Source organism: Mastigoproctus giganteus, chromosome 1 (genome assembly GCF_048544385.1).
Source record: "Mastigoproctus giganteus isolate SK-2022 chromosome 1, ASM4854438v1, whole genome shotgun sequence".
Taxonomy (NCBI): Eukaryota; Metazoa; Arthropoda; class Arachnida; order Uropygi; family Thelyphonidae; genus Mastigoproctus; species Mastigoproctus giganteus.
The window spans coordinates 44,595,705-44,619,863 of NC_143575.1; the positions used below are offsets into that span (position 1 = coordinate 44,595,705).

Consider the following 24,159-nt stretch of genomic DNA (forward strand, 5'->3'; position numbering starts at 1 on the left):
AGAAAATTTGGGCAGATGGGTTAAGAAGTGGAAACTGAAGTTTAACCTTAACAAATGCAAAGTACTTCATATGGGTAGAAGTAACCCCAGAGAAATGTACCAACTGTGTGGTAGTACACTTAAGGTGGTAGAAAATGAAAAGGACCTGGGAATAATTGTGCAGTCAGATATGAAATTTTCTGAGCAATGCAGACAGGCTGCCAGGGCAGGTCATGGGATTTTGTCAATGATATATAGGAATTTTGCTAGCAGGGAAAAGGAGGTGATTGTCCCTCTGTATAAGGCAATGGTCAGGCCCCGCCTTGAGTACTGCGTACAGGTCTAGAGGCCTCATTTTAGGAAGGATGTAGATTTGCTTGAGTGTGTACAGAGAAGTGCAACAAGATTGGTGAGGGGAATGAAGGGATCCTCTTACCAAGAGAGGCTTAAGTTTTGCAAATTGCAGTGGCTGGAGACTAGGCACCTGCGTGGTGGTCTGATTGAGGTGTATAAGGCCTTGAATGGATTGAGCACACTGAATTCTGATAGGATCCTTCCACTTGTTCAGATTACAAACCTAAGGGGGCATAAATTTAAATTAGGAAAAGACAGATGTAGAATAGATGTGCAGAAATTTGCCTTTAGCCAGCGGGTGGTTAATTGCTGGAACAAACTTCCATCTGTTGTTGTGGAAGTTGAGGTTAAATAAATTTAAGGAGGAACTGGACAGGCATTTGGAGGGAATGGTGTGATTTTTTTTTTTTTTTTTGGCTGATGCTGCATTAGCTCATACACTTGCTTTCTTGCATCACATGCCACTACTACTACTACTACCTTGCAAGTTGTTAACTGGTTTCATGATAATGAATTCCCTGTCCTTCCATGTCTGCGCAACTTACTTTATCTCAATCCAATTGAGCATGTTTGGGCTTGTTGGAAAAGGGCACTCAATGCAATGACCATCAACCTGGCAATGTGCGGACATTACTGGACATATTGCGTAACACATAGGTAACACTACCACAGGAAAATATCCTGCGACACCATATGGAGTTCAGGCAAAGGCATGTACAGGTGGTATTATGTGAAAGGTGGCCTCCATGAGGTAGGTGTTGCTAATGCAATGTCAACTCAGCATAGTTTTCTTTATAAGAGAACATTTAGGGCCATCAGCAGAGAGGTGAGTGGTAACCTTTGTGAGATCATGAGATGTACACTCAGATATAATAAAGCTGAAACAGAACCACCTTTTTTCTTTATAAGAAGTAAGGGTTTTGAGACATTTTTAAAATGACTCTTCATCATGTTCTTCTTCGGAAAAAAATAATTCCATGCTCTACTCATAGGCTTTTTAATTTTTAAATCAAGTTGTTGAGCAAACAGCAGTTGAACAACCAGGCAAAGATCTTAAATGGGACAACCATATGTGGTTCATGCTTGTGGTAAACATCATGTGTCTTGTCTAACAACACAGAACATAGACTCCAGAGAAATTTTTTTTTTTTTTTTTTTTATGTAAACCCCAAACACGAGAGGTATTAGAAGCTATAGTACTTAGTACTGTGCTTGGGTTGGAGATTGAGAAGATGAAAGAAGATATTTGTTGACACTGGACTTGACTGTAATTCAGTAGACTGTAATTTTCAGGAAATATGTATGAAGGAAGGTTGTTCCAGAAAACGGCAGTTGAATGAATAAACGAGGAAGATGAAAAGTTGGTTCTGTGAGTTTGAAGTCAGACAGTAAATGGATGTCAGCTGGTGGCGGCATGTGTCCGGACTGTTTTGAAAGAGAGAGCGGGAATTATAGAAGCCAATTCAGAAGAACAGTGCCCATGGAAGTATCTGTAGAAGAGGCATGCAGCAGAAACAGTACGTCTATGAGACAGTGACTGGAGAGACTCTGTTAGAGATGAACCATTAATTAACCTAACTGCTCTCTTCTGAATGGAATCAAGAAGCCCGAGAGAGGTTTTCGGTGCACCACCCCAGATGTGAGAACAATATTCCATGGCCGGGCGGATTTGCGATTTATACAGAGTGAGCAGCTGTTTGGAAGAAAAGTAACGCTGGGAGCGAAAGAGAAAACCAAGTTTTTTAGATGCAGAGGAAGCAATATTTGTAATGTGCTTGTGCCAAGAGAGATTAGAAGTCAGGGTAATCCCCAAAAGAGATATATCATTTTGCCTAGAAATCGGAGTATCACTAAAGATAAGCATAGCAGCAGAAGAATCCTTTTTGTGAGATATAAGACAAGACTGAGTTTTAGAAGGGTTGAAATCAACTAAGTTGTCTTTGCCCCAATGGAGAATTACCCGAAGATCGGCATTTAAGGAATTGGTAGCAGATTTTTGAGAAGTTGAAGCTGATTGAGCAGGACAAGGTTTCTCAAAATGGAAAGTGGAATGCAATGTGCTATCATCGGCAAAAATATGGATAGGATTTCCAGTCAATGGAAGAAGGTCATTAATATACAAGAGGAAAAGAGTGGGGGAAAGAACTGAACCTTGGGGGACGCCGGCATTAGTGGAGAAGTTAGAAGACAGAGAGCCATCTACCATCACCCTCAGTGAGCGATCAGAGAGAAAACTGGATAACCAATTACTAAAAACAGTTGGCAAACCATAAGATGGAAGCTTGTTTAGAAGACCTTTATGCCAAACACGATCGAAAGCCTTTGAGATGTCAAGAGCAACTACTTGTGTTTCACCGAACTTTTCCATTGAATTGGTCCATAAATGGGTAACATAAGCCAGAATATCACCAGTGGATCGACACCGATGGAATCCATACTGGCGATTGTTGATCAGACGGAAGGTTTCTAGGTAGTTTAAGAGTTGGCGGTTAATTGATTTCTCCATTACTTTAGAAAGAGTAGAAGTAATTGCAATGGGACGATAATTGGATGGGAGGGATTTGTCACCCTTTTTAGGAACTGGCTGGATATGAGCAAATTTCCAAGCAGAAGGAAAAACACCTTTGGAATAAGAAAGTGAAAAAAGGCGGCAAAGAATAGGAGTAAGTTCAGGAGCACAGGTTTTGAGAATAAGTGGAGAAATACCATCGGGACCTGGAGCTTTCTTAGTGTCAAGATTTATCAAAATCCTTCTGACATCCTTTTGACAGAAGACCACAGGAGGCATTGAATGGAGCATGTTGGGAATGGTGGGAGGTGTTTTACCAAGATCATTAATACATGAGTTGGAAGAAAAATGGGATGCTATCAGGTCAGCCTTATCCTTGGCTGAAGTGACAACAGAACCATCTGGTTTGGACAGAGGTGGGAGCAGAAATGGGCGAAAGTTGCGGCCAATAGCTTTGGCAAGAGACCAGAATGCTCGGCTACCATTAGGGCAAGAAGCAAGTTTTCTACTCTTAGCCTGTTCAAACTCTAGTTTGGACTGATTAATAACTGCTTTACAATTGTTGCGAGCTTTGGTGTAGGCAGAAAATGAAACTGGAGAATTAGAAACAAGCCAATTATGATATGCAACATTCTTCTCTTGAACAGCTTTAGCACATTTATTGGAAAACCAAGGTTTATTTAAAGGTCTAGATTTTAAAGTGGAGTGTGGGATAAAGGATTCCATTCCTGCAAGAATAATTTCACTGACACGATCTGAGCAAATGTTGACATCAGAACTTTTGAAACAGTAATCCGACCAAGAAAAAGAAGAAAAGAAGTCTCGCAGGTCATCCCATTTTGCATTCTTGTAATGCCAAACAACACGAGGTTGGGAATAGCCATGAGACAAAGGTTCCATTGGAGAAGAGACAATCACCAAGTTGTGATCTGAAGTGCCGAAAGGACCTCTCACATCGACCGTGTACTTAGAAGGGTTGTTTGTGAGAAAAAGATCAAGCGTATTGGCTCTATGATTAGGATTGTCCGGTATTCTTGTAGGTAAATGAACAATCTGTGCAAGGTCATTAGTAATTGCAAAAGCCTCAGCATCTCGACCAGTTGGGTCGGTGTGACTAGAAAATGGAAGCCAACTGGAGTTGTGAACATTAAAATCACCAAGGAAAATTACCTCACTGCTAGGAAAGTTGGACTGGAGAAAGTCAAGTTGCAAAGAGAGGAAGTCAAAGAGCTGCAAGTGATTAGTGGAGTTTGATTAACGGTAGAGACAAGAGATGAATTTGACACAATGAGGTAGAGAGATTTTAAACCAGACAAGATCAAAGAGAGGAGATTCCAAATTGCCAAGTCTCTGACAGGGAATATCAGAACTGACATGAAGTAATCTGTAATAGAAATAATAGATACTGTTATTCATGTCAGGATTAAATATTATTGACAGACTGCTCAATGAGTTCATATGTTTTAGAGGGTGCTATCCCAATTAAATTTGAAAAGTTCTGAAATGTTCCATTGTGTTACAGAACATTCTAGAATAGCTAAATGACAGTTCTTCAAATAGGCCTATGGGGTTGGGTATACTCATACTATGATTTTTAGTGTTTCTCACCAACCATGGAATAAAACGAAAGACGAAAAACAACTGTGATATACAACTGTGATATACATGTATATCACAAGACAACTGTGATATACATGTATATCACAGTTGTCTTATTTTAAAATTACTATCAGTAATATGGTATTTTGTTTGTAAATAATTTATTGTAAATATTAAATATTTTAAAAATTTGTGTTTTTCGTCTTTTGTTTTATTCCATGGTTGGTGAGAAACACTAAAAATCATAGTATAGCTAAATGACATCCAAAATATTTATTATGTAAATTAGAAAACAAGTCTAACAATCATTTTAGAAAGTTATCAAAATTCTCAAGAAAATAATCTGTCAGAAAACATTCTTTTGAGAATATTCTCCACTAACATAACTAGTGAAAACTTTTCAGACTTTATTCCTTCACTCCCACTTAAATCCACTTATTTAAGTCATGCTCTGTAAATTCAGATATCTGCTTGGCCAAAGGAGTAACAGTTTAACTCCTGTATCCTTATTTTTTTATTGTTCTGTGCTAGCACCTGTGTCTTTCAGCTGTTTATTAATTAGAGCCAAATTTATGGATTAAATCAATTTTAAGTGTAAATAAAAAAAAACTTAACCATGATTTATTTTTCTATTAATGCCTAAAATTAATTGTTAAAGTTATTGATTTGAAAAAAGTTTCAAACAATTTTAAACTGCTTACCTTCATACTTTCCAATATTTCAGCACATTCTTTTTTTAATGTCTTATTATCCATCTGCTGGGCAATTTGAATTCCTCTGAATAACATATAAAGTTTATTTAAAAGAATTATAAATACCGAAAAGTAATAAATATACAAGTGCTATCAAAAATAATAACTCCTCATGTTTTTTATTTTTTTTTCCTTAGTCAGAAATTGGTGAAAAACAGTAAAACTTAGCTAAAGAATCAGCATATGTACTGGTTATATGTGCCTTATTTTTCAACATAATTGTATCTCAATGGATGGATGCTATCAGGAAACAAGAGTATATACTTTCCTGCTGACAAAAGTCATGTCCAGTCTCTTGAAGAAACTTTTGAACTTCATTCACAATCTAGCCATTTCTATACTTTCAACTGAGAGTTGTATCTTTCGGGGCTACAAAAAATGATATTCCAAAGGAGTATTTTCTGCATGGCAGACAAAGCAGTCAGTCCAATGCAGTTCTAGGACTACTCTGGTCTTCCGATTTGTGGGAGAAAGTGCATTCTAAATGCTAAAGAAAGATCATCCTCAGGTGTCTGTGGGCGCTTTAAGCACTACTATATCTACAGTATCATCAGTTATACCAGCATGAGATGCGATGCATGCGTGACACCAACGCAGCATGGATTGGCGGACACGGTCGAACACACCTGGAGTTTCTTTGACAGTAGCAGCAGCGCAGACAAGTCTCGCCACGAGATCCATCTCCACAGGCGATTCATACATGATAGATTTGAGGGCCCCCCAACAGAAAGAAATCAAGGCTCGATAAATCAGGTGAGCATGGGGGTCAGGCAACGGGTCTGCCCCGGCCAATCCATCGACGCCCAAAACGTCTGTTCAAATGGTCACGAACACACCTTCCATAATGGGCAGGTGCTCCGTCATGTTGAAACCAAATGTTGTTTCTCACATTTTCTGGAACATCGTCAAGTAACCCTGGTAGAACTTGTTCAAGAAAGATCCGATATTTAGCGGAGTTCATGTGGGATGGTAACAGGTATGGGCCGACTAAGTAGTCACCGACCACACATGCCCACACATTTATTGCGAAGCGATGTTGTGCTGCATGGGGACGCACATCGTGTAGGCCCTCTGCTAATCCATACACTAGGTGCATGTCTGCCAGTTCACAGTTCATATATCGATGCATGCTCTTCATGCGGCAACTACTGACTGAATGAGTAAACCAGAAAATTTCCCTCTTGCGAACTGATAAACAGTGCTGTGTACCGACTTACGGTGACGTTTCCGGTCATGGGTTCCTATGCGATTCACATTCCTTTAGATGTTATCTACTCCCCATAAACGTTTGTATCAATATTTTTGAGACACCTTGTATAAGGAAGGCATATGAACCACAAAAGTTATTTTTCTCGTGTCATGGCATGTAGAGCTGAGTTGACTGATTTTGTAATGGTACTGTTAGATGTCACACTGCTGGCTTGTCAATTTCTGCAATTGTTGAGTGCCTACATTATCCTGGTATCATGAAAAGGGTGGTTTGATGGTATCATGAAATGGGGGTTTGATGGTCTTCCTTGTGCATTACTGGAGGTAATGCACAAGGAAGACCAAGAAAGCTCACTACACACAATTATAGGGTACCAGGAAGGGTAGTACGGCAATTTTATCAGACATCCAGTGAAACTATTAACTAGGGATTTAAGACACCAACAAGGATGGCAATTTTATTGACATATGAGCTACATGGAGAAGTCCACAGCCTCAATTTTTATGGGAAAGCAGTGGCACATAAGCCAAACAACACCTACTGCAACCAGCTATATCCACAAAGCAGCGGAAATCTGCACTACAATGTGACAATTCTGACCACACTCTAGGATGGGTGGGTGCGGATGTGAAGGATGCCTGAAAAATGTCTGCTGCGGAAGGCTATTTCAGTTGCCAGTCAGGTGCACCTTATCCAAACATTCCTGTTTTCATAGTCCATTTGGCACTTCCTGGATAAAAAAAGGATAAGGAAGGCATATGAACCACAAATGTTATTGTTCTTGTGTCGTATCGTGTCATCATGAAGAACTGGATATTGATGTCCTTCTCCTTCAAGAGCCGTACTGCATTTGTGGAAAGGTCTCAGGATACCCAATTTCATATTGAAAAATACAAACCTCAGGTCCCACCTGTTTTGCGGCCATCATCAGAAACACAAACATTGTTGTCACTTGAATCAAAACTCTTTGTACCACACACACACACACACATGGCTGCAGCTACTGTGGAAGGTGACTTTGGATGAATCTCAATTATTACTGCCTACTTCCAGTACTCCCATGATATAGAGCCACAAGTCACAGAAATCGAGTGTGCATTTGATCTCCTTGTGGGCAGGAAAGTCCTTATTGCCATTGACTTAAATACCAAGTCTGTTGCTTGGTTTCACCCCTTTAGAGGACATATCCTGGAGGAACTAATAGCTTCACGTGCCTTGGAGATTATGAATCTACCTGATCAACCATTTTCTTATTGTTCTACTACAGGTAAAACAAACATTGATGTTACTCTAGTCACAAAGACGAGGGTAACATCAATTCATGAATATGATTTGATTCATGAATGTAATCACTGCCTTATCTCCTTTGACCTTGCAAAAAATAATTCTTATATCCAGGGAACCAACGACGACACGATCAGATATGCAATAAAGCATGCCAAGTGGAATTCTTTTGACCACACTCTTCTTGATATGATTAACCTGAGCACTATCAACTTATGAGTGGAAAACAAAAACCAGAATACATTCAAACACTCCTCCTGTGGGCTTACAATGCTTCTATGGAAGTGCTCACATTGCCTAAAGAATGTTCCTTGGTGGATGAAGGAAATTCCACACTTAAGTCAGCCCTTATAAAGGCATGAAAGAATCTACAGAAAAGGAGGAGGACTGGCCCACAGCATCTGGTGGACAGTTTCTTGACCACTTCAAGGCACTGCGCAGACAATATACAAATCTGATCTACCATGAAAAGAAAAATGCTTGAAAGAATCTGGTTCAAAAGGACGAGAACACCAATCCCCCAAGTCATTATTTATAGAATTGTCCATAACATGATCTCTACGGCAGATAACATTGATTCTATAACAACTCAAGGGTGTCTTGAAACCACAACCTGGGCTGCTACCATGTTTGTTTATTTGGTTTTTAGGAGCATTAGCAACTAAGGCCATATCGCTCTGGGATATGCGGTGGTCATTCCCTGACCTTTCTGCATCCTCCGTATTTGGTGGTGACATGCTCGAACCCGGATCTAATCAAGAAGCGTGTGCTACGCACTGCTGCTCCTTCCCACCTGGCTACAGAGGCGCCGCTGCTACCATGGATAAGATCTTTGATGCCCTAGTGATTCAAGATCATCTAGACCTTAATATTGAAGACCAAAAAGACATCATCAATCTGAATGACAGTTACTTCTCCTCACTTATGGATGAAAACTTCTCACATGCTGAAGTTGATAATGCCATCTCCAAAATCAAACCTGGCAAAGTTCCAGGCCTTGATCTCATTGAGGGTAAAGCTGTTCAATGTCGGTGGGCTCAGACAAATCCTTCACAGCTTTTCAAATCCTACTGTCCAATTTTCCTGCTTCCCATCTTGGACAAAGTTTTTGAGTGGCTCCTGCTTACTAGGCTAAGATTCTCCTAGGACAGGAAACGGATGAATGCTCCAAAACAATATGGGTTCAAGCCAGGTTGCTCTACTGTGGATGCTCTTTTAAACATTTCACACCACACATTGTTGGGTGATGACAATCTACTTATGTGGTTGTTATTTTTGTCGATTTCCATAGTGCATTTTATAGTTTGTGGTGGCTCAGTGTTCTCAAGCACACTAGGGAATCAGACTGCTCAATTGGCTTGTACAGGTGTCTCACCAACTACTTTGAGCACAGAAGTTCTCAAAGTAGTTGGTGAGACAAAATACCATTGTATTACCAAGGAAATTAAGAGGGGATGTCCACAAGGATCCATCCTGGGACCTGCAGCCTGGAATATGGTTCTTGATGAATGGTTATGAAGCAGTTCCAACACACTTCAACCCTTTCCTATGCAGATGATCTTGTTCTCCTCATCGAGGAGAACATCATGCTCAGCACTGGAAACCCAGGCCAACATTGTTTTGTCTGATCTGGCTGCCTGGACAACAATTCACAAGCTTACCATATCCATCAAAAAGTGCAGTACCCTCATGCTAAAGGTTGACATCCTCACCCTGACATCCATCACCCTCCAACTATAAGGATCAGTGAGTAGTCGCTCACCAACCGCTGTTCTGTGTCACTCTCAATGACTACTGGTCCTTTATCCCTCACTTGAAGACAATCAGAGACAAGACAAGACAGTTTACCAGCATCCTCGCACATGTTACTAGGAGAGACTGGGGGTTGAAGGGTAGATCTCTTCAGCTCACGTATTCCACCATCTTCATTCCAATTGTCCTCTATGGTGCAGGTTTGGTGCCACCAGACCAACAAGCAATTCATCCAAGCCCATCTTGAACAGACACAGAGAATCATCCTACTCCTTATGACCCGTGCTTGCAGAACAGCCTCTACTGCAGCTCTCTAAGTACTCGCTGGTAATTTTTCCTTAGATCTTCGTGCCATTTTCCAAGGTTTAATTTACTGCATTTGCAAGAATCAAGTTGCCTCCTTCCTTGGTATTCAAACACAGGTTGACACCAACATCAAAGCAGAGAGAAAACGTATTTGGGCTGAACTCATCTCCATCTGGCAGACTTGTTGGTCAACTGGGGACAAGGTTCACATTACCAGGAACTTTCTTCCCTTAGTCTCGTTGATTGATAAGAGGTGCCTTCAATGGCTTACACCAAACCTAGAGAGATCATATCTCTTAACTGGACGTGGCTCCATCAAGAAAAAGCTGCATGATCTGGGCCTTTCTGAAGATGATCAATGTTTTTGTGGAGAAACTAAAGACTGGGAACACTTAATCTCTTGCACTGTTTATCTTGACCTCTGGCATTAACAACTCACAGATCGTAACCTGACTACCATGCAACCTTTTAGTGCACTAATCAATTCCAAACAAGCTTTCACAGCTTTTTCCATATTTGCTACCTCTCTCTTCAAGCAAAGATGCTTTATCCTGGCATCAACTCCACCACAAACCACCCAACGACCAGCTACCAGTCACTTAGTGGGATTTAAGTGAAAACCTTGGCAAAATGCAAACTCGGGCTGTCTCACCTGATGGCTCGAGTTTGCATTTTTGCTGACAGCGAGCTCTCCATTGTGGGATTTTTAAGATGTCACGCTAACTATCAATCTCACGCTAACTATAACTAACACATGACAAGTATCAATCCTAACTCCCTTCTGGAGTTAGGATTGATACTTGTCATGTGGGCTTCATATGGAACTCCCATGGGAGCATGTGTATTATATGGGTGTTTAATGGTGCATAAGCTACACTAGCTATAGTGTGCCACTCCATAGGGATGTGTTAGTAAATAATTCAGAAATGAAGCTGTTTCAATTTCATTTTATAAAATTATTCAGAATCGATCGCCAATTGCCATTATTGGCGATTGCCTGATCGCCAATAATGTGCTCCAGCGATCTCGGTTGTTGAAGATTTGTTAAAGAAAGCAGGATTGATGTTCTGTCCTGTTGATAGTGAGGACAGTGAATAAGAAAATGTTTGACTGTTAGTTGTGCTGAGCAGTGTGGACACCGGTGAGTACATGGAGATGGGTCAGATGAATATGCCCCACTTCTTCCCTTCTTGTTGTCTGGATGCTTGAGTGCCAAAAGTTTGGTTCCTGTTTCAGTTGGAAAAGTTTATGATTAGTCTGGTTATTCGACAGTTCTTTCCACTCTGCAAGGTATGCTGCTGTTATGATGACATTATAGTCCGAGGCTGGAATATGGACAGAGGTCAAATTTAACGTTGATGGATTTTTTTGCAGATATATATGCCAGTTTGTTCCCCTTTATCCCTGAATGTGCTGGAATTCAACAAAAGTTCACTAATTGTTGACGATGTTCAATTTTCAAGAGCAACTGCTGATTTGATTTAAAATAGGGTGATTTGTATAGGAGGGATTTTGCATTGCTTTAACCGAGCTGAGAGAGTCAGTGTAAATTAAATATTTTGGAGATGGGTAAAGATTCAGATTTTCTAGAGCTAGTTTTATTCCATGTAGTTCTGCAGAAAAGTTGCTATACCCAGGTGGAAGGGAAGTTGAAATAATAGCAGAGGGAAACACTGCTGCTACTCCAACAGCTGATTGAGATTTGGATGCATCGGCATATATTGGCAGGAAATCAACATAGTTCTGAATATGACTTGCATGAAGTTGTTTCACATTGAGAGTCGGTAGAAGATTCTTACCCCATTGAAGAAAATAAGTATCAAAGTTCAGTTGAGGAGGGGGAGTCCAAGTTGGATGAAAGTAATTCATTACCTGTTGACTATTGTGCAGAGGAACCTTCCAACTCTGTGATATTTCAAAAAGCTGTAGGCCTGCTGGCCTTATTTTATTAGGTTTATTTCTATAGAGATTAGGTAGTTGTGGATCGAAGAGGTATGGGTGAATATGATACAAATAGCAACTTTTCATTTTGGCTACATACTTCAGTAGTAACATTTTTCTGTGGAGGTGCAAACGGAGCATGTGAGCTTCAATACACAGATTATGAGTCAGAGATGTCCTGAAGGCTCCAAGTGCAATCCTTAATGCACTTGTCTGTATAGGATCCAGCAAGCATAATACACTCTTTCGGGCAGAATCGTAGACTGGAGCACCATAATCGAAATGGGATCTAATCAATGTTCTATATAATCGAAGTAATGAGGTATGATCTGCTCCCCAAGACAGGGCAGATAAAGCTCTTAGTATGTTCAGCTTTTTGAGACAGGCATTACATACAAATTGAATATGTTCAAGGAAGTTTAACTTGTCGTCAAGGGTTAATCCCAAGAATCTGATTTTACCGAGACAATTGGAATGATAAAGTCTGACATGTGAAGTTGGGATCTGTATGCAATTTACATTGATTGCAAAAGTGTATAGCGACAGTTTTCTGTTGTGAAAGATGATAGCCATTGAGCACTGCCCACTTTTGCATTTTATCCAGGGATATCTGCAATTGATGTTCCATAAATCTCATGTTCTGAGAAAGGCAAGAAAGAGAGAGATCATCAGCATAAAGGTAAGCCTCAATAGTATTTATAAATTCTTTTGTAATAGAGTCAATTCTAAGGGCAAAAAGGGTTACACTCAGTACAGACCCTTCTGAAGCTCCTTTTTCCTGCAAACAGGTTGCCTCGTAGACCAAGGGCATGCAGGTCTCTAAGAATGCCGTGACGCCAGGTAGTATCAAATGCCTTCTCTATTGATGGAGACCATAACAATGGCGTTTATTTCTCACAAAGGCATTGCGAATTGCGGATTCAGTCTTGATCATGAGATCTGAGGCAGACCTGTTTTGGCTAAAGCCATGTTGACTATTACTCATTAGATTTTGGTCTTCAATGATCCAAATGAGGATCATTTTCTCAAGGATTTTACCGAGGCAACTGAAAAGGGAAATTGGCCGGTAACTAAAAGGACTGGAGGGATCTTTACCGGGTTTCAAAAAAGCCCAAACTGTGGCATGATTGTTTCCAGAAATATTCGATTATAAAATAACAGCAGCAGTTGCAATTGTTTGTCATCAAGGTGCTGTAACATGATGTCATATATTCCATTGGGCCTTGCTGCACTGTTGTGTGCTGTTCTAATGGCTTGTGGAAGTTCCAAATACTGAAGAGGCTCGTTATATGGTAAGATTAGAGAGGTGCGAAAGTTAATGGGTCACGATTCAGTGTTCTTAATTTTATGGGATGCCGGCGAATAGCTTGATGCCAATGAGATTTGGACAAAAGTTTTTCCCAAGGCATTTGCTACATCTAGAAGAGCAGAAAGTTCTTGCCCATTCCGTGAAAGAATTGTGGAAGGGATGGTCGGAAACTTGCCAGAAAGCTGCCCAATTTTCTTCCATAATTTGGAATCAGTGTTTCTGTTTACAGTGGATGCAAACCGAGTCCAGAAATCTTTCTTGGCTTGTATTTGTATGAAATGAGCTGTTGCCCTTCGTGTCTAATAGTTAATGATATTAGCTGTGGTTGGAGATCATTTAAATAAATTCCATGCTCTTTATTTTTTTTTCCTCTTGGTTTTCATGCATTCGTCATTTCACCGGTAGTTAAAATGCCGCCGAACCGGAGGATTCATCAATGGAATTGAGCTTTTAGCAGCTGACAACAATTGGGATGTGATATATTCGGTCACTTCATCTATGGGTTGTAATAGCATAATTTCCTCATTCAGCGTAATTGCTGACTGAAATTTGATCCAGTTGGCTTGAGAGAATTTCCACTTCCTGCAAGGTTTTGGTAAAGGTGGTTGTGTAGTGAGCAGATTACAAATAATTGGAAAATCGTCACTGCCCATGGGATCATCCATAACAGACCATTCCATGACTGGAAACAGTATTGGGGAGCATATCGAGATCAATTGCAGATCTCTGGTGGACCTACTTACATAAAATTGCAATTGCAGATCAATTGCAAATTTATGTAAGTAGGTTCACCAGTTTAAGGATGGAAGGTTTTGCTTATCCAGAAGGGTTTCAATTAGTCGGCCATATCTATCTAATTTAGAAGATCCCCATAAGGAGTGGTGGCTATTGATATCTCTCAATAGACAGACAGGGGGAGGTAACTGTATTAGAAGATCTTCAAGATCTTTATAAGAGAAGGTGTGATTTGGTGGAAGATTGAAATGAATATTATTGCAGTCTGTGTAATGAAATGTACAGCAATAACTTCAATTTCTGTTTGAAGAACAATTTGTTTGGCTGGAATCTGTGAGTTGATCAAGATGGCTACACCACTACAGGCAGTATTCGATGTAATGCGATCTTTTCAATATATAGAGTAGTTCTTATGGAAGTGGAAATTTGATAATTTAAATAGGTTTCCTGTAAGCAGAAACCAACTGAAAAGTAGCGATGAATAAGGTAATGAATATCGTCGATATTGCTACTAGACCTCTGCAATTCCATTGTAAAATGTAAGGCATTACTTGAAATGATTACAAGAAGCTGTATCTGACTGCTTTTTCAGTATGGCATTCAGTCTTCTGTTTGTCTTTTTTTGGAAATGTAGACCATTCAGTGTCATATCTTCTTCCACATATATTTTTAGAATTCGATCTTCCTGGTTGGAAGAATAATCAGCATTCATGGATGATTCTTGAATATTCTTTCTTGAATTGGAACTTTGACTATGTAATGTACTAGCAATCACTGGAGGAGAAGGAGAGCTTAGAGATACTGGACAGTTGCTGAGAGAGGACAGCTTGAGCCCTGTCAGAGATTGATATGTTTGAGGAGACAGTAACATAAGTTTGGGTGGACACTGTTTGTTTTTGTGCAAAATTTGCATAGGTACATTTGGGCATAGTAGGAGCAATTATTTTCCTTGCTTCTTGATAGCTTACCTTGTTCTCAACCTTATATTTAATTTTTTTCTCAGTTTTCCATCTCTCAGAAGTTTTAGAATGTGCAGGATGGTTATCTTTGCAGTTGGGACAAGTCTTTTCTGTCACCAAACATTCGGACTAAGTATGATTGGAAGATCCACAGTTGGGACAAGCTGGGTTTCCTCTACAAAGTCATCTGAGAGTGACCATACTTTTGGCACTTGTAGCATCTCAAGGGATTGGGAATATACAAACGAACACTTAGCATTAGAATTAGCAAAGGCACATGATGCAAGAAAGTAAGCTTATATAGCTTATTGCATCAAAAAAAAAAAAAAATAAATAAATAAAAAAAAACCTTATTTCACCCATCCACTCGCTCCAAATGTTTGTCTAGTTCTGCCTTGAATCTATTTAAGCTTTCAACTTCTACGACAGATGGAAGTTTGTTCCAGCAATCAACCACCTGCTGGCTAAAGGCAAACTTCCGCACATCCATCCTACAACTGTCCTTCCTCAATTTGAATTTATGCCCTCTCAGGCGATTATTCTGAGCAAAAGGAAGAATCCCATCAGCATTGAGGCTGAGTAGACAGCAACACGGCAAAGTAGATAGCCAGCTTTTACCATTGATGGTAGGTTTGGGGAATTAAAATGTAAGGATAATATTCCTGGTAGGTGTAAGGCTATTGTCTTTTTTAATCATGATTCTTTTTAATGAAATAACATTTTGCTCATGAAGCTCTTGAGTTATTTCATCCTCTGTCACGTTCAACAGATCCCAGCTAGAAATCACACATTTGGATGTATTTAGAGTAGCATGGGGAGATACTTTAATTGGTATTTTCTTCCCAGTCTTAGTAGATTCTGCAATGGTCTCAATGTGTTTCTGGATGTGGAAAGGAGATAATTTGCTGAGAGGTTGTTCTGAAAGTGAATGTAAAATTAGAAAGGCAGGAAGCTCTTTTGTCGTTGAATGTGTTTTCAACCTCTTTGGTTGTGAACTGTCATAATCAGTTTCAGTCTGTGGCTGAGAGCCTGTCGGTTCTAAAGGTGAATAAACATTGTGCGATTGTGCTCCATCTTTGCTCGTTTTGGCCCTTGGCAGATGAGCTTTTCTGCCAAGGTTTCTGGCCCTGCCACGGCGAGGCAGGAGCAGTGCCTGGTGTGACCAAGCGAAAAGTAGCAGGGGGTTAGTAATAAAACTATAAGAAAAAAGAAAGATGACTTTCCTTTCTTGCTCTGTACAACTACTTTTGTAGCAAGAGCAGTTATAAAATAAACAGATTGCTTAATGAGAGGAATGAAAAAGAACTATATATCGCTTTTTGGAAATCGCACTGAAAGGCACAGAGAAATCGCTGTCACAAATGCTTGGCACCCGGGCCACCCATGGGAGCATCTGTCTCCCATGACTTACTACCACTTGGGTCAGTCCCCTTCTTCACTCTTCCCTGCTTCCATCTCTAGCAGGCCTCTCCGTGCCCTGCTCTTTTTTTTTTTTTTTTTTTTTTTTTTAGCTACTTTGCACCCCACTTTCTTCACTATTTCCTTACTCACTCCTTCCAAACTATTTTGTTTTTTTTTTTGGTCTCTGTCAGGAAGCTCAGGCGACCCTGGCAGAGGCCAGCCAGAGTATAATGGGCAGCCTGGTTCACCTCCCAGTGGTGGTGGTGGGCAACGTGGGGCTCCCGTAGGGTGGCCCTGTGGCGAACCAGCCAGAGACACAACAACAGAACATAACACCATTCTGACACAAGCCAGACAGTACAATTTTCTGGCTTTTACAGAGATTCTGTAATTCTTCACAAAATACCATGGTGCAGATGTGGGGAACCACTGGTGGTGCCTTCCATAAAACACTATGCTGGAGTGTGCTCTGCCAACAATAAAGTTTAGAGAAGAGATGACATTATGGTGTGGCACTGTTTCTCATTGTATGTAGAGCCTTTGGTGGGTGTGTGGAAAATCATGATGAATGCCGATGCTTATCTTAATATTTTGGACAATTCCATACTCCCTGTGTTGTGGCAGTTCTTTGGTACAGACCAACATTTGTTTAAACAGGATAATGCTTCATTCCATACTGCCAGTGCCATTTAAACCAACTCAATTTGAACCATATAGGATGAGGTGAAATGGTGAGGGTGACCAGAAAAACGTGTCTCAAATTAGTAGCACAACAAGTGAATGATAGACTGCAGAGGGCATTGTTGCCTTCTGCAGTCTATTATTCATTGGTAGAAAGTCTATCCAGGAAACTGAGTGTGTCACAGTGGCCAAAAGGATATCGACACACTATTGAAGTGAGTAGCAACAATGCTAATGTGATACCAATGAGTGGCCAGGTACTTTCAGGTAGGTAGTGTATGTAGTGTGTAGGTAGTTTTTTTTTGTTGACAGAGATTATCTAAGTCAATTCCAAGGTTGCAAATATATTTTTTTCATTGTTTGGGGACATGTTCTACAGGCATCTCAAGTTTCCTAGACCTGATTGGCATGGTTTTGAGAATTGGACTAGGTGTCTTCACTATTTCATAAATGTTGGGGGGCATTCATGTGTCCTGTTGAAAATACTTGTAATAAAGCAAAAGTATGTTATCTTTCCCAGCATTGTATATTAAACTATGCACAATATTATGTGTGCACATACATAATCCTGTAACATATGTTGGAGCACCATCCCTCTTGGAAGTAATGGTTATTTCCAGAGGTCTCAAGAGAGGTAGGTGGCAGCAGTGGTGGGATTCAGCCGATTCGCATCGGCTGAATCCCACCACCGGTTCGGCAGTACCGATATCTAATTTTTTGTTGAGTTCAGCGAACTGGTTGTTAAAATGGCACTTGTGATCAGGGTTCTCTCTAAGGTGGGTGCCTGGGCAGCCACCCAATGTGCAAATAACAAATTTACATTCCTTACTCTTTTTTAATGTTCAGCTACGCAACAGCGTATTCCAAGTGCACGTAGTAATGTTCATTCTGTCCATAGGTGAAAAACATTAGACGGAACTATGCTTGTAATATTTATTTATTCATTTCATAAAACTCATACCTTTGATGAAATACTACATTTTTATTCCCTCGCATTTGTTACTTAAGTAAACAAACATATAACGTAAAGAGAAAAAGTGCCAAACAACCAGAGGGTGACACACTGTCATTTGTTTCAGCTTTGTTGTTGTTTTGGTTTTTAGGAGCATTAGCAACTAAGGCCATATTGCTCCGGGATATGCGGTGGTCATTCCCTGACCTTTCCGCATCCTCCATATTTGGTGGTGACGGGCTCGAACCCCGGTCTAATCAAGAAGCGTGTGCTACGCACTGCTGCTCCTTCCCACCTGGCTACGGAGGCGCCTTTCAGCTTTGTGTTACGCCCTAAATTCACACGGGATATTATGAGTGCGTTGGTGTTCCCCGATCAATAAAAATATCAGGAAGCTAGGACACAACGAACCACTAGAAATATAGATTTCAAGGGTTATCTTATCGCCCATTTTGGAAGCCGTGCAAGAATGTTCTTCCACGTTGGAATCCTTATGCCAGTGTGCACGTGGTAATTAAGACATTTTTATCACAACTTTCCCGTGACAAACAGGTTTGTCATACACATTATTCTATCATATTTAATCTGCATAGCCTATGCCATTTATTAATTCAGCAAGAAATTTTCGTTTAGTATCGATAAAATTAAGAAAATGTATGTTCTCACTGATGTTTATCAATGGTATAAGCACAGTGCTTTGTTTATAAAAGTTTATGATATAACCACACATGGACAGAACCAGTAAAAATATTCAAATATATAGGCACATATCTGCCCCTGCTCTGTTTTATTTTAATATATTAAAATAAAACATTTTTAAAATTTTTGGCAGTAGCCCTTAAAAGGATGAAAAGGCAACAGAGTTTGACAGATTTTTTCAAAAGAAACCAAAATCAGAATTTGTTGTATCAGAATTGGCCTTGGAATATGCTGTTGTCCTTCCTAAAATGAGGCCTCCAGACCTGTACACAGTACTCTAGGTGAGGCCTGATCATTGCCTTGTATAACGGGATAATCACATCCCTGTCTCTGCTAGCAAAATTCCTATATATATTATTGACAAGACTCCATGACCTGCTCTGGCAGCACGTCTGCACTGCTCAGCAAACTTCATATTTGACTGCACAATTACCCCCAGGTCTTTTTGACTTTCCACTTCCCAGTGTAGTACCACACCGTTGGTATGTTTCTCTTCGTTATTGCTACCCATATGCAGTATTTTGCATCTGTCAATGTTAAACTTCTGTTGCCACTTCTCAGCCCATTTTCCCAACTTATCTAGATCGAATTGGGGTAGCATACTGTCTTTACTGTTGTTAACAATCCTGCCAATCTTTGTATCATCTGCAAACTTGGACATTAAATCTGATATACTTTCATCAATATCATTGATAAATATACAAAACAACAATGGGCCCAACACTGAACCCTTGGGAACTCCACTAATAACATTTGTCCACGAAGAGCAGTGTCCATTGATTATCACTCTCTGTCGTCTCCCACTGAACTATCCCTTTACCATTGTAGCAACTTATCCTTAATGCCATACCTCTCCAATTTGTAATGCAGTCTTGGATGTACAACAGTATCAAAAGCTTTCCTGAAATCCAAGTATATGATATCAAAATTATTTTTGGCATTCAGTTCCTTTGTGACCACATCATAGTATCCAATCAAATTGATCAGACAAGTCCTCCCTTTAAAAAACCCATGCTGTCTTAACTATTACTGCAGTCCAGTCTTGTCAAGATGATTATGCAATGCTTCTTTAACCAGTGATTACATTATTTTCCCCAGAACACAGTTAAACTAACAGGTCTATAGTTACTTGTGTCACCTTTTGAACCCTCTTTATGAATTGGTGATACATTTGCACACCTCCAGCCCAAGGGGATCTCCCCTGAGTCCAGGAATGCTCTCATAATTATGGCTAAGGGTTTGCTTAATTCCTTTGCTGCCTCCTTTAATATAACTGGATAGATTCCATCCACCCCAGGTGCCCTTTTGATGTTTAACTTCAACATTTTCTCATCCACTTTGCTCTCAATTATTACAAAATCACTTAGCTCCCTGTTAGAGTTTGATAAACGTCTGGCACTCTTCTCATTGAATAACTCCTCATGTGTGAATGTAGATGCAAAATACTCATTCAGTTTATCAGCTACCTGAGCATGATCTTCAATAGTCAACCCATCTATGTTAAGTGGTCCAATCTGTTTCATCCCTTTCCTTCTAGAGTTTACATAAGTAAAGAACTCTTTGCTGTTTTTCTTTGCATCCTTTGCCAAAGATTTCTCGTAGTGCCGACCGGGCTAGCCGAGTGGGTAAAGTACCTGCCCGGCAACCCAAAGGTCGCAGGTTCGATTCCCGCCTCGGGCTTGGATCAAAGTACTCCAAAAACCTTGGGAGGTGCAATATGGCCACAGAAGCCGATGCGCCAACAACTACCAAATCAAAAAAAAAAAAAAAAAAAAATTTCTCGTAGTCTGCCTTCGTGTGCCTAACCTCTTTTGTGACTTGATTACAGACTAGTATATACCTGCCACAGGCTTCTGTGTCACCTGATACTTTATATGCATCCCATACATTCTTCTTCTCTGCCACGAGCCTCATTAATTCATCTGACATGACATCCATTTAGGCCTAAATCTTGAACAGTATTTCTTATATGGAATGAAAAGCCTAATAGCCTCCAAGATTAAGTCTCTGTAGGCTTCCCATTTAGAATTCAATTTTGGTAACATCATCAGTTGATCCCACTATACAGAATTTAAAAATTGTCTGAGATCCCCTTTACGAAAGAAAATGCCCTTCCCTTTAGCCTTTATGGTAGTTACATCTTTAAGTAATTCCCATATCAGTACATTGTGATCACTGTCACCCAGTGGTTCCTTTATCTGCAAATTCTTAATTCATGAACAATCCTCCATGAATTACTCCTTCTGGTTGCCTCTCGAACATGTTGCTGTAGAAAATAGTCATCCAATAAATCCATAAAAGTCTTGACAGTGTGCGAGTGACCAACCCACAAGTTCCAGTAAATATCTGAAAAGTTAAAAACACATTATAAGACATTCTGATTTACTGGCCCACTCTATTTCTCTGCACAACTGCTCATCATACTCATCAGATTCATTAGGCCTATAACACATGTCTACTCTCATTTTTCCTTTCCCAATGATTATGTTACATCAAAAAGAGTCAACGTTGCACTGTCCACTCGTGTAAACTGGATTCCCTTCCTTAGATTTTATGTGTTTCTTAACTAATAGCATAATTCCTCCTCTCTTCCTGTCCATCCTTTCTATACACATTGTACTCCCCAAATTCCAATTCTGCGCTGTTTATATCTGTGACACCAAGTCTCTGATATCCCAACAATATCTGCCTTTGATGTCTTGACTAGCACTTCGAGCTCATGAAATTTATTAACTATACTCCGAGCATTGGTGTACATGCAAGTATACATGCACCTGTTCCTACTCTTAATTACCCTAACACAGCCCATGTATTTACTTGTTCCATTGACTCTCAGCAGTCCTGGAAATCTAAATTACCTTGCTTTCCAGGCTGCTGCTCATTCTAATAAAAGCAGTGCAAGAATCACTTTTGCCTCTGCCTGCAGCCACTGTTAAACTTTTAGTCTGTGTATCCAAGCTAGCAGTTTTCCGAACCAAGTAACACTGCCTTGATAGCATCAGCATATATTCTTGCACCCTTTCTATTTAAGTGTACCCCATCCCTTTAGAAGCAGTGTCTCCTGTCAACAAGCACAGAGCAGGCTGAAAAAAAATCTATCCCTTGTGCATTGCACAATCTCTCTCCAGGACCAAATTGATCGACAAGGCTCTCATCATATAATCGTTCCTATCGTGTCTGGGCAGAATTTTTTTTTTTTTTTTTGATTTGGTAGTTGTTGGCGCATCGGCTTCTGTGGCCATATTGCACCTCCCAAGGTTTTTGCAGTACTTTGATCCATGCCGGAGGCGGGAATCGAACCCGCGACCTTTGGGTTGCCAGGCTGGGCAGAATTGCAGAAGTATGAAATTTCCCCAATGACCAAAACTGTCATCTATAGCTGGTGAGTACTGTAACCGCGACAGGACTGTTTTACCTGTTTCTTGGAGAAGTTTATCAAAATGTAAATTCCAGCAGATTATTTCTTTAATCTTGTGTTTTCCAAACTTTTTTGACCCCCTTTTGGCTTCGAAATATAACCACTATCCTCACATCCTAGCTCACTTAAACATGGGGTGTCCAGCGATAGATATCCAAAATTAAAAATTTATATCTCAAAATTGATTTATTATATGTTTGCAATCTACCTTTTTCAGACTGACACAAAAGATAACTGAATAATAAACTGTCACTATTTGAGTGTACAATCAATATTACCTCATAGGCTACTAGTGTGAAGAATGGTGTTGGTTTTTTCGTCTCACAAAGTCCTTTAAAGTTGGGAGTGATTGTAGACAACTGAATTCTCATGTCAGTGTGATATCCTGTCAGTAATGATATTTAGATTTTGTTTAAAAAACAAGTAAAATTCAAAGTAGCCATCACACAAATTATCCACGGATCCCTTGGGATCTGCTGAGCACAGTTTGGGAACCACGAATTTATTGCATTGTTGACTACAGTTCAAAGATATTAGCACTATTAGTGGTGTATGATGCTAGAAAGCAAGCTTGTATAGCATCAGCCAAAAAAAACTTCCCGTTTCACCCATCCGTTCACTCCAAAAGTTTGTCTAGTTCAACCTTGAATTTATTTAAGCTGTCAACTTCCGCGACAGATGGAAGTTCGTTCCACCAATCAACAACCAACTGGCTAAAGGCAAATTTCCGCACATCTATTCTATAACTGTCTTTCATCATTTGAATTTATGCCCCTTCAGGTGCAAAATCTAAGCAAGGGAAAGAATCCCATCAGCATTGAGCTTGCTCAAACCATTCAAGGCCTTATACACCTCAATCAGATCATATCACATATGCCTAGTTTCCAGATGCTGCAATTTTCAGAATTTAAGCCTTTCTTGGTAATAGCAGCTCTACATCATTCCTAAAATGAGGCCTCCAGAACTGTATGCAGTACTCAACCGTTGCCTTATAAAAGGGGATAATCACCTCCTTATTCCTGCTAGAAAAATTCCTATATATCATTGATAAGACCCCATGAGCTACTCTTGCACCCTGTCTGCACTGCTCAGAAAACTTCATATCTCACTGCACAATTACTCCCAGGTCTTTTTCACTCTCCACTACCCTGAGTGTAGCACCACACAGTTGGTATATTACTTTGGAGTTACTGCTATCCATATGCAATACTTTGCTTTGTCCATGTTAAACTTCAGTTGCCACTTCTCAGCCCATCTGCTCAACTTTTCTAGATCCTGTTGCAGTAGTGTATTTTCCTTACTGTCATTAACAACCCTGCCTACCTTCGTATCATCTGCAAACATAGACATTAACCCTGATATATCTTCATCAATGTCATTGATAAATACAGAAAACAACAATGGGCCCAACACCGAACCCTGGTGGACTCCACTAATAACATTAGTTCATAAAGAGCAGTCTTCATTGCATTGATTACCACTCTCTGTCTTTTCCCACCCAACCATTCCTTTATCCATAGCAGCAACTGGCCCTTAATGCCATACTGCTCCAACTTGTAGTCTTCCATGTGCAACAGTATCAAAAGCTTTCCTATATATATATGCTATCAAAATTATTTTTTTTCATCCTGTTCTTTTGTGACCACATCATAGTATCCAATCAAATTGGTCAGTCAAGACTTCCCCTTAACAAACCCATGCTGTGTCTTTTTTTTAATTTTTTTTTTTATGAAAACCCCAAACACGAAAGGTATCAAAATCTATACTACTTAGTACTGTGCATGGGTTGAAGGAGAAGTATGGGGGAGGGGGGGGGGTGCCGGAAACTTTGCTCTAGAGACTAAACATGGGTTTCACCACTTCAAGCCTCCAATAAGCAAAGTGGTGGTATTTCACTGGTTGATGAAAGTCATCTACCACCTATAACTGCAGTCTTGTCTAGATGATCCTGTAGTGGTTCTTTGACCAGTGACTCCATTATTTTCCCTGGAACAGAAGTTAAACTAACAGGTCTGTAGTTACTCATGTCACCTTTCGATTTCCCTTTGTGAATTGGGGATACATTTACACATCTCCTCTTTAGTCTATGGGGACCTCCCACAAGTCCAAGGATGCCCTTATAATCATAATCACTTCCTTTGCTGCCTCCTTTAATATAACTGGATAGATCTCATCCACCCCAGGCACCTTTCTTATGTTTAACTTGAACAATTTCTCCTCCACTTTGCTCTCAGTTATTACAAAATCATTTAACTGCCTGTTAGAGTTTGATAAGATGCTGGCCTCCACTCCTCTACAGAATTCCTCATGTGTGAAATA

The 24,159-nt window shown here is 40.0% G+C and overlaps 1 protein-coding gene across 1 annotated transcript in view; it reads right to left on the minus strand.

The window, feature by feature from the left end:
* Oseg6 (intraflagellar transport protein Oseg6) overlaps window positions 1–24,159 on the minus strand; it is a 690,115-nt gene that overhangs the window by 240,634 nt on the left and 425,322 nt on the right. The window contains exon 24 of the mRNA XM_090372456.1: window positions 5,143–5,218. Coding sequence (XP_090228582.1) covers window positions 5,143–5,218 — 76 coding nt within the window. The remainder of the gene's footprint in view (window positions 1–5,142; window positions 5,219–24,159) is intronic.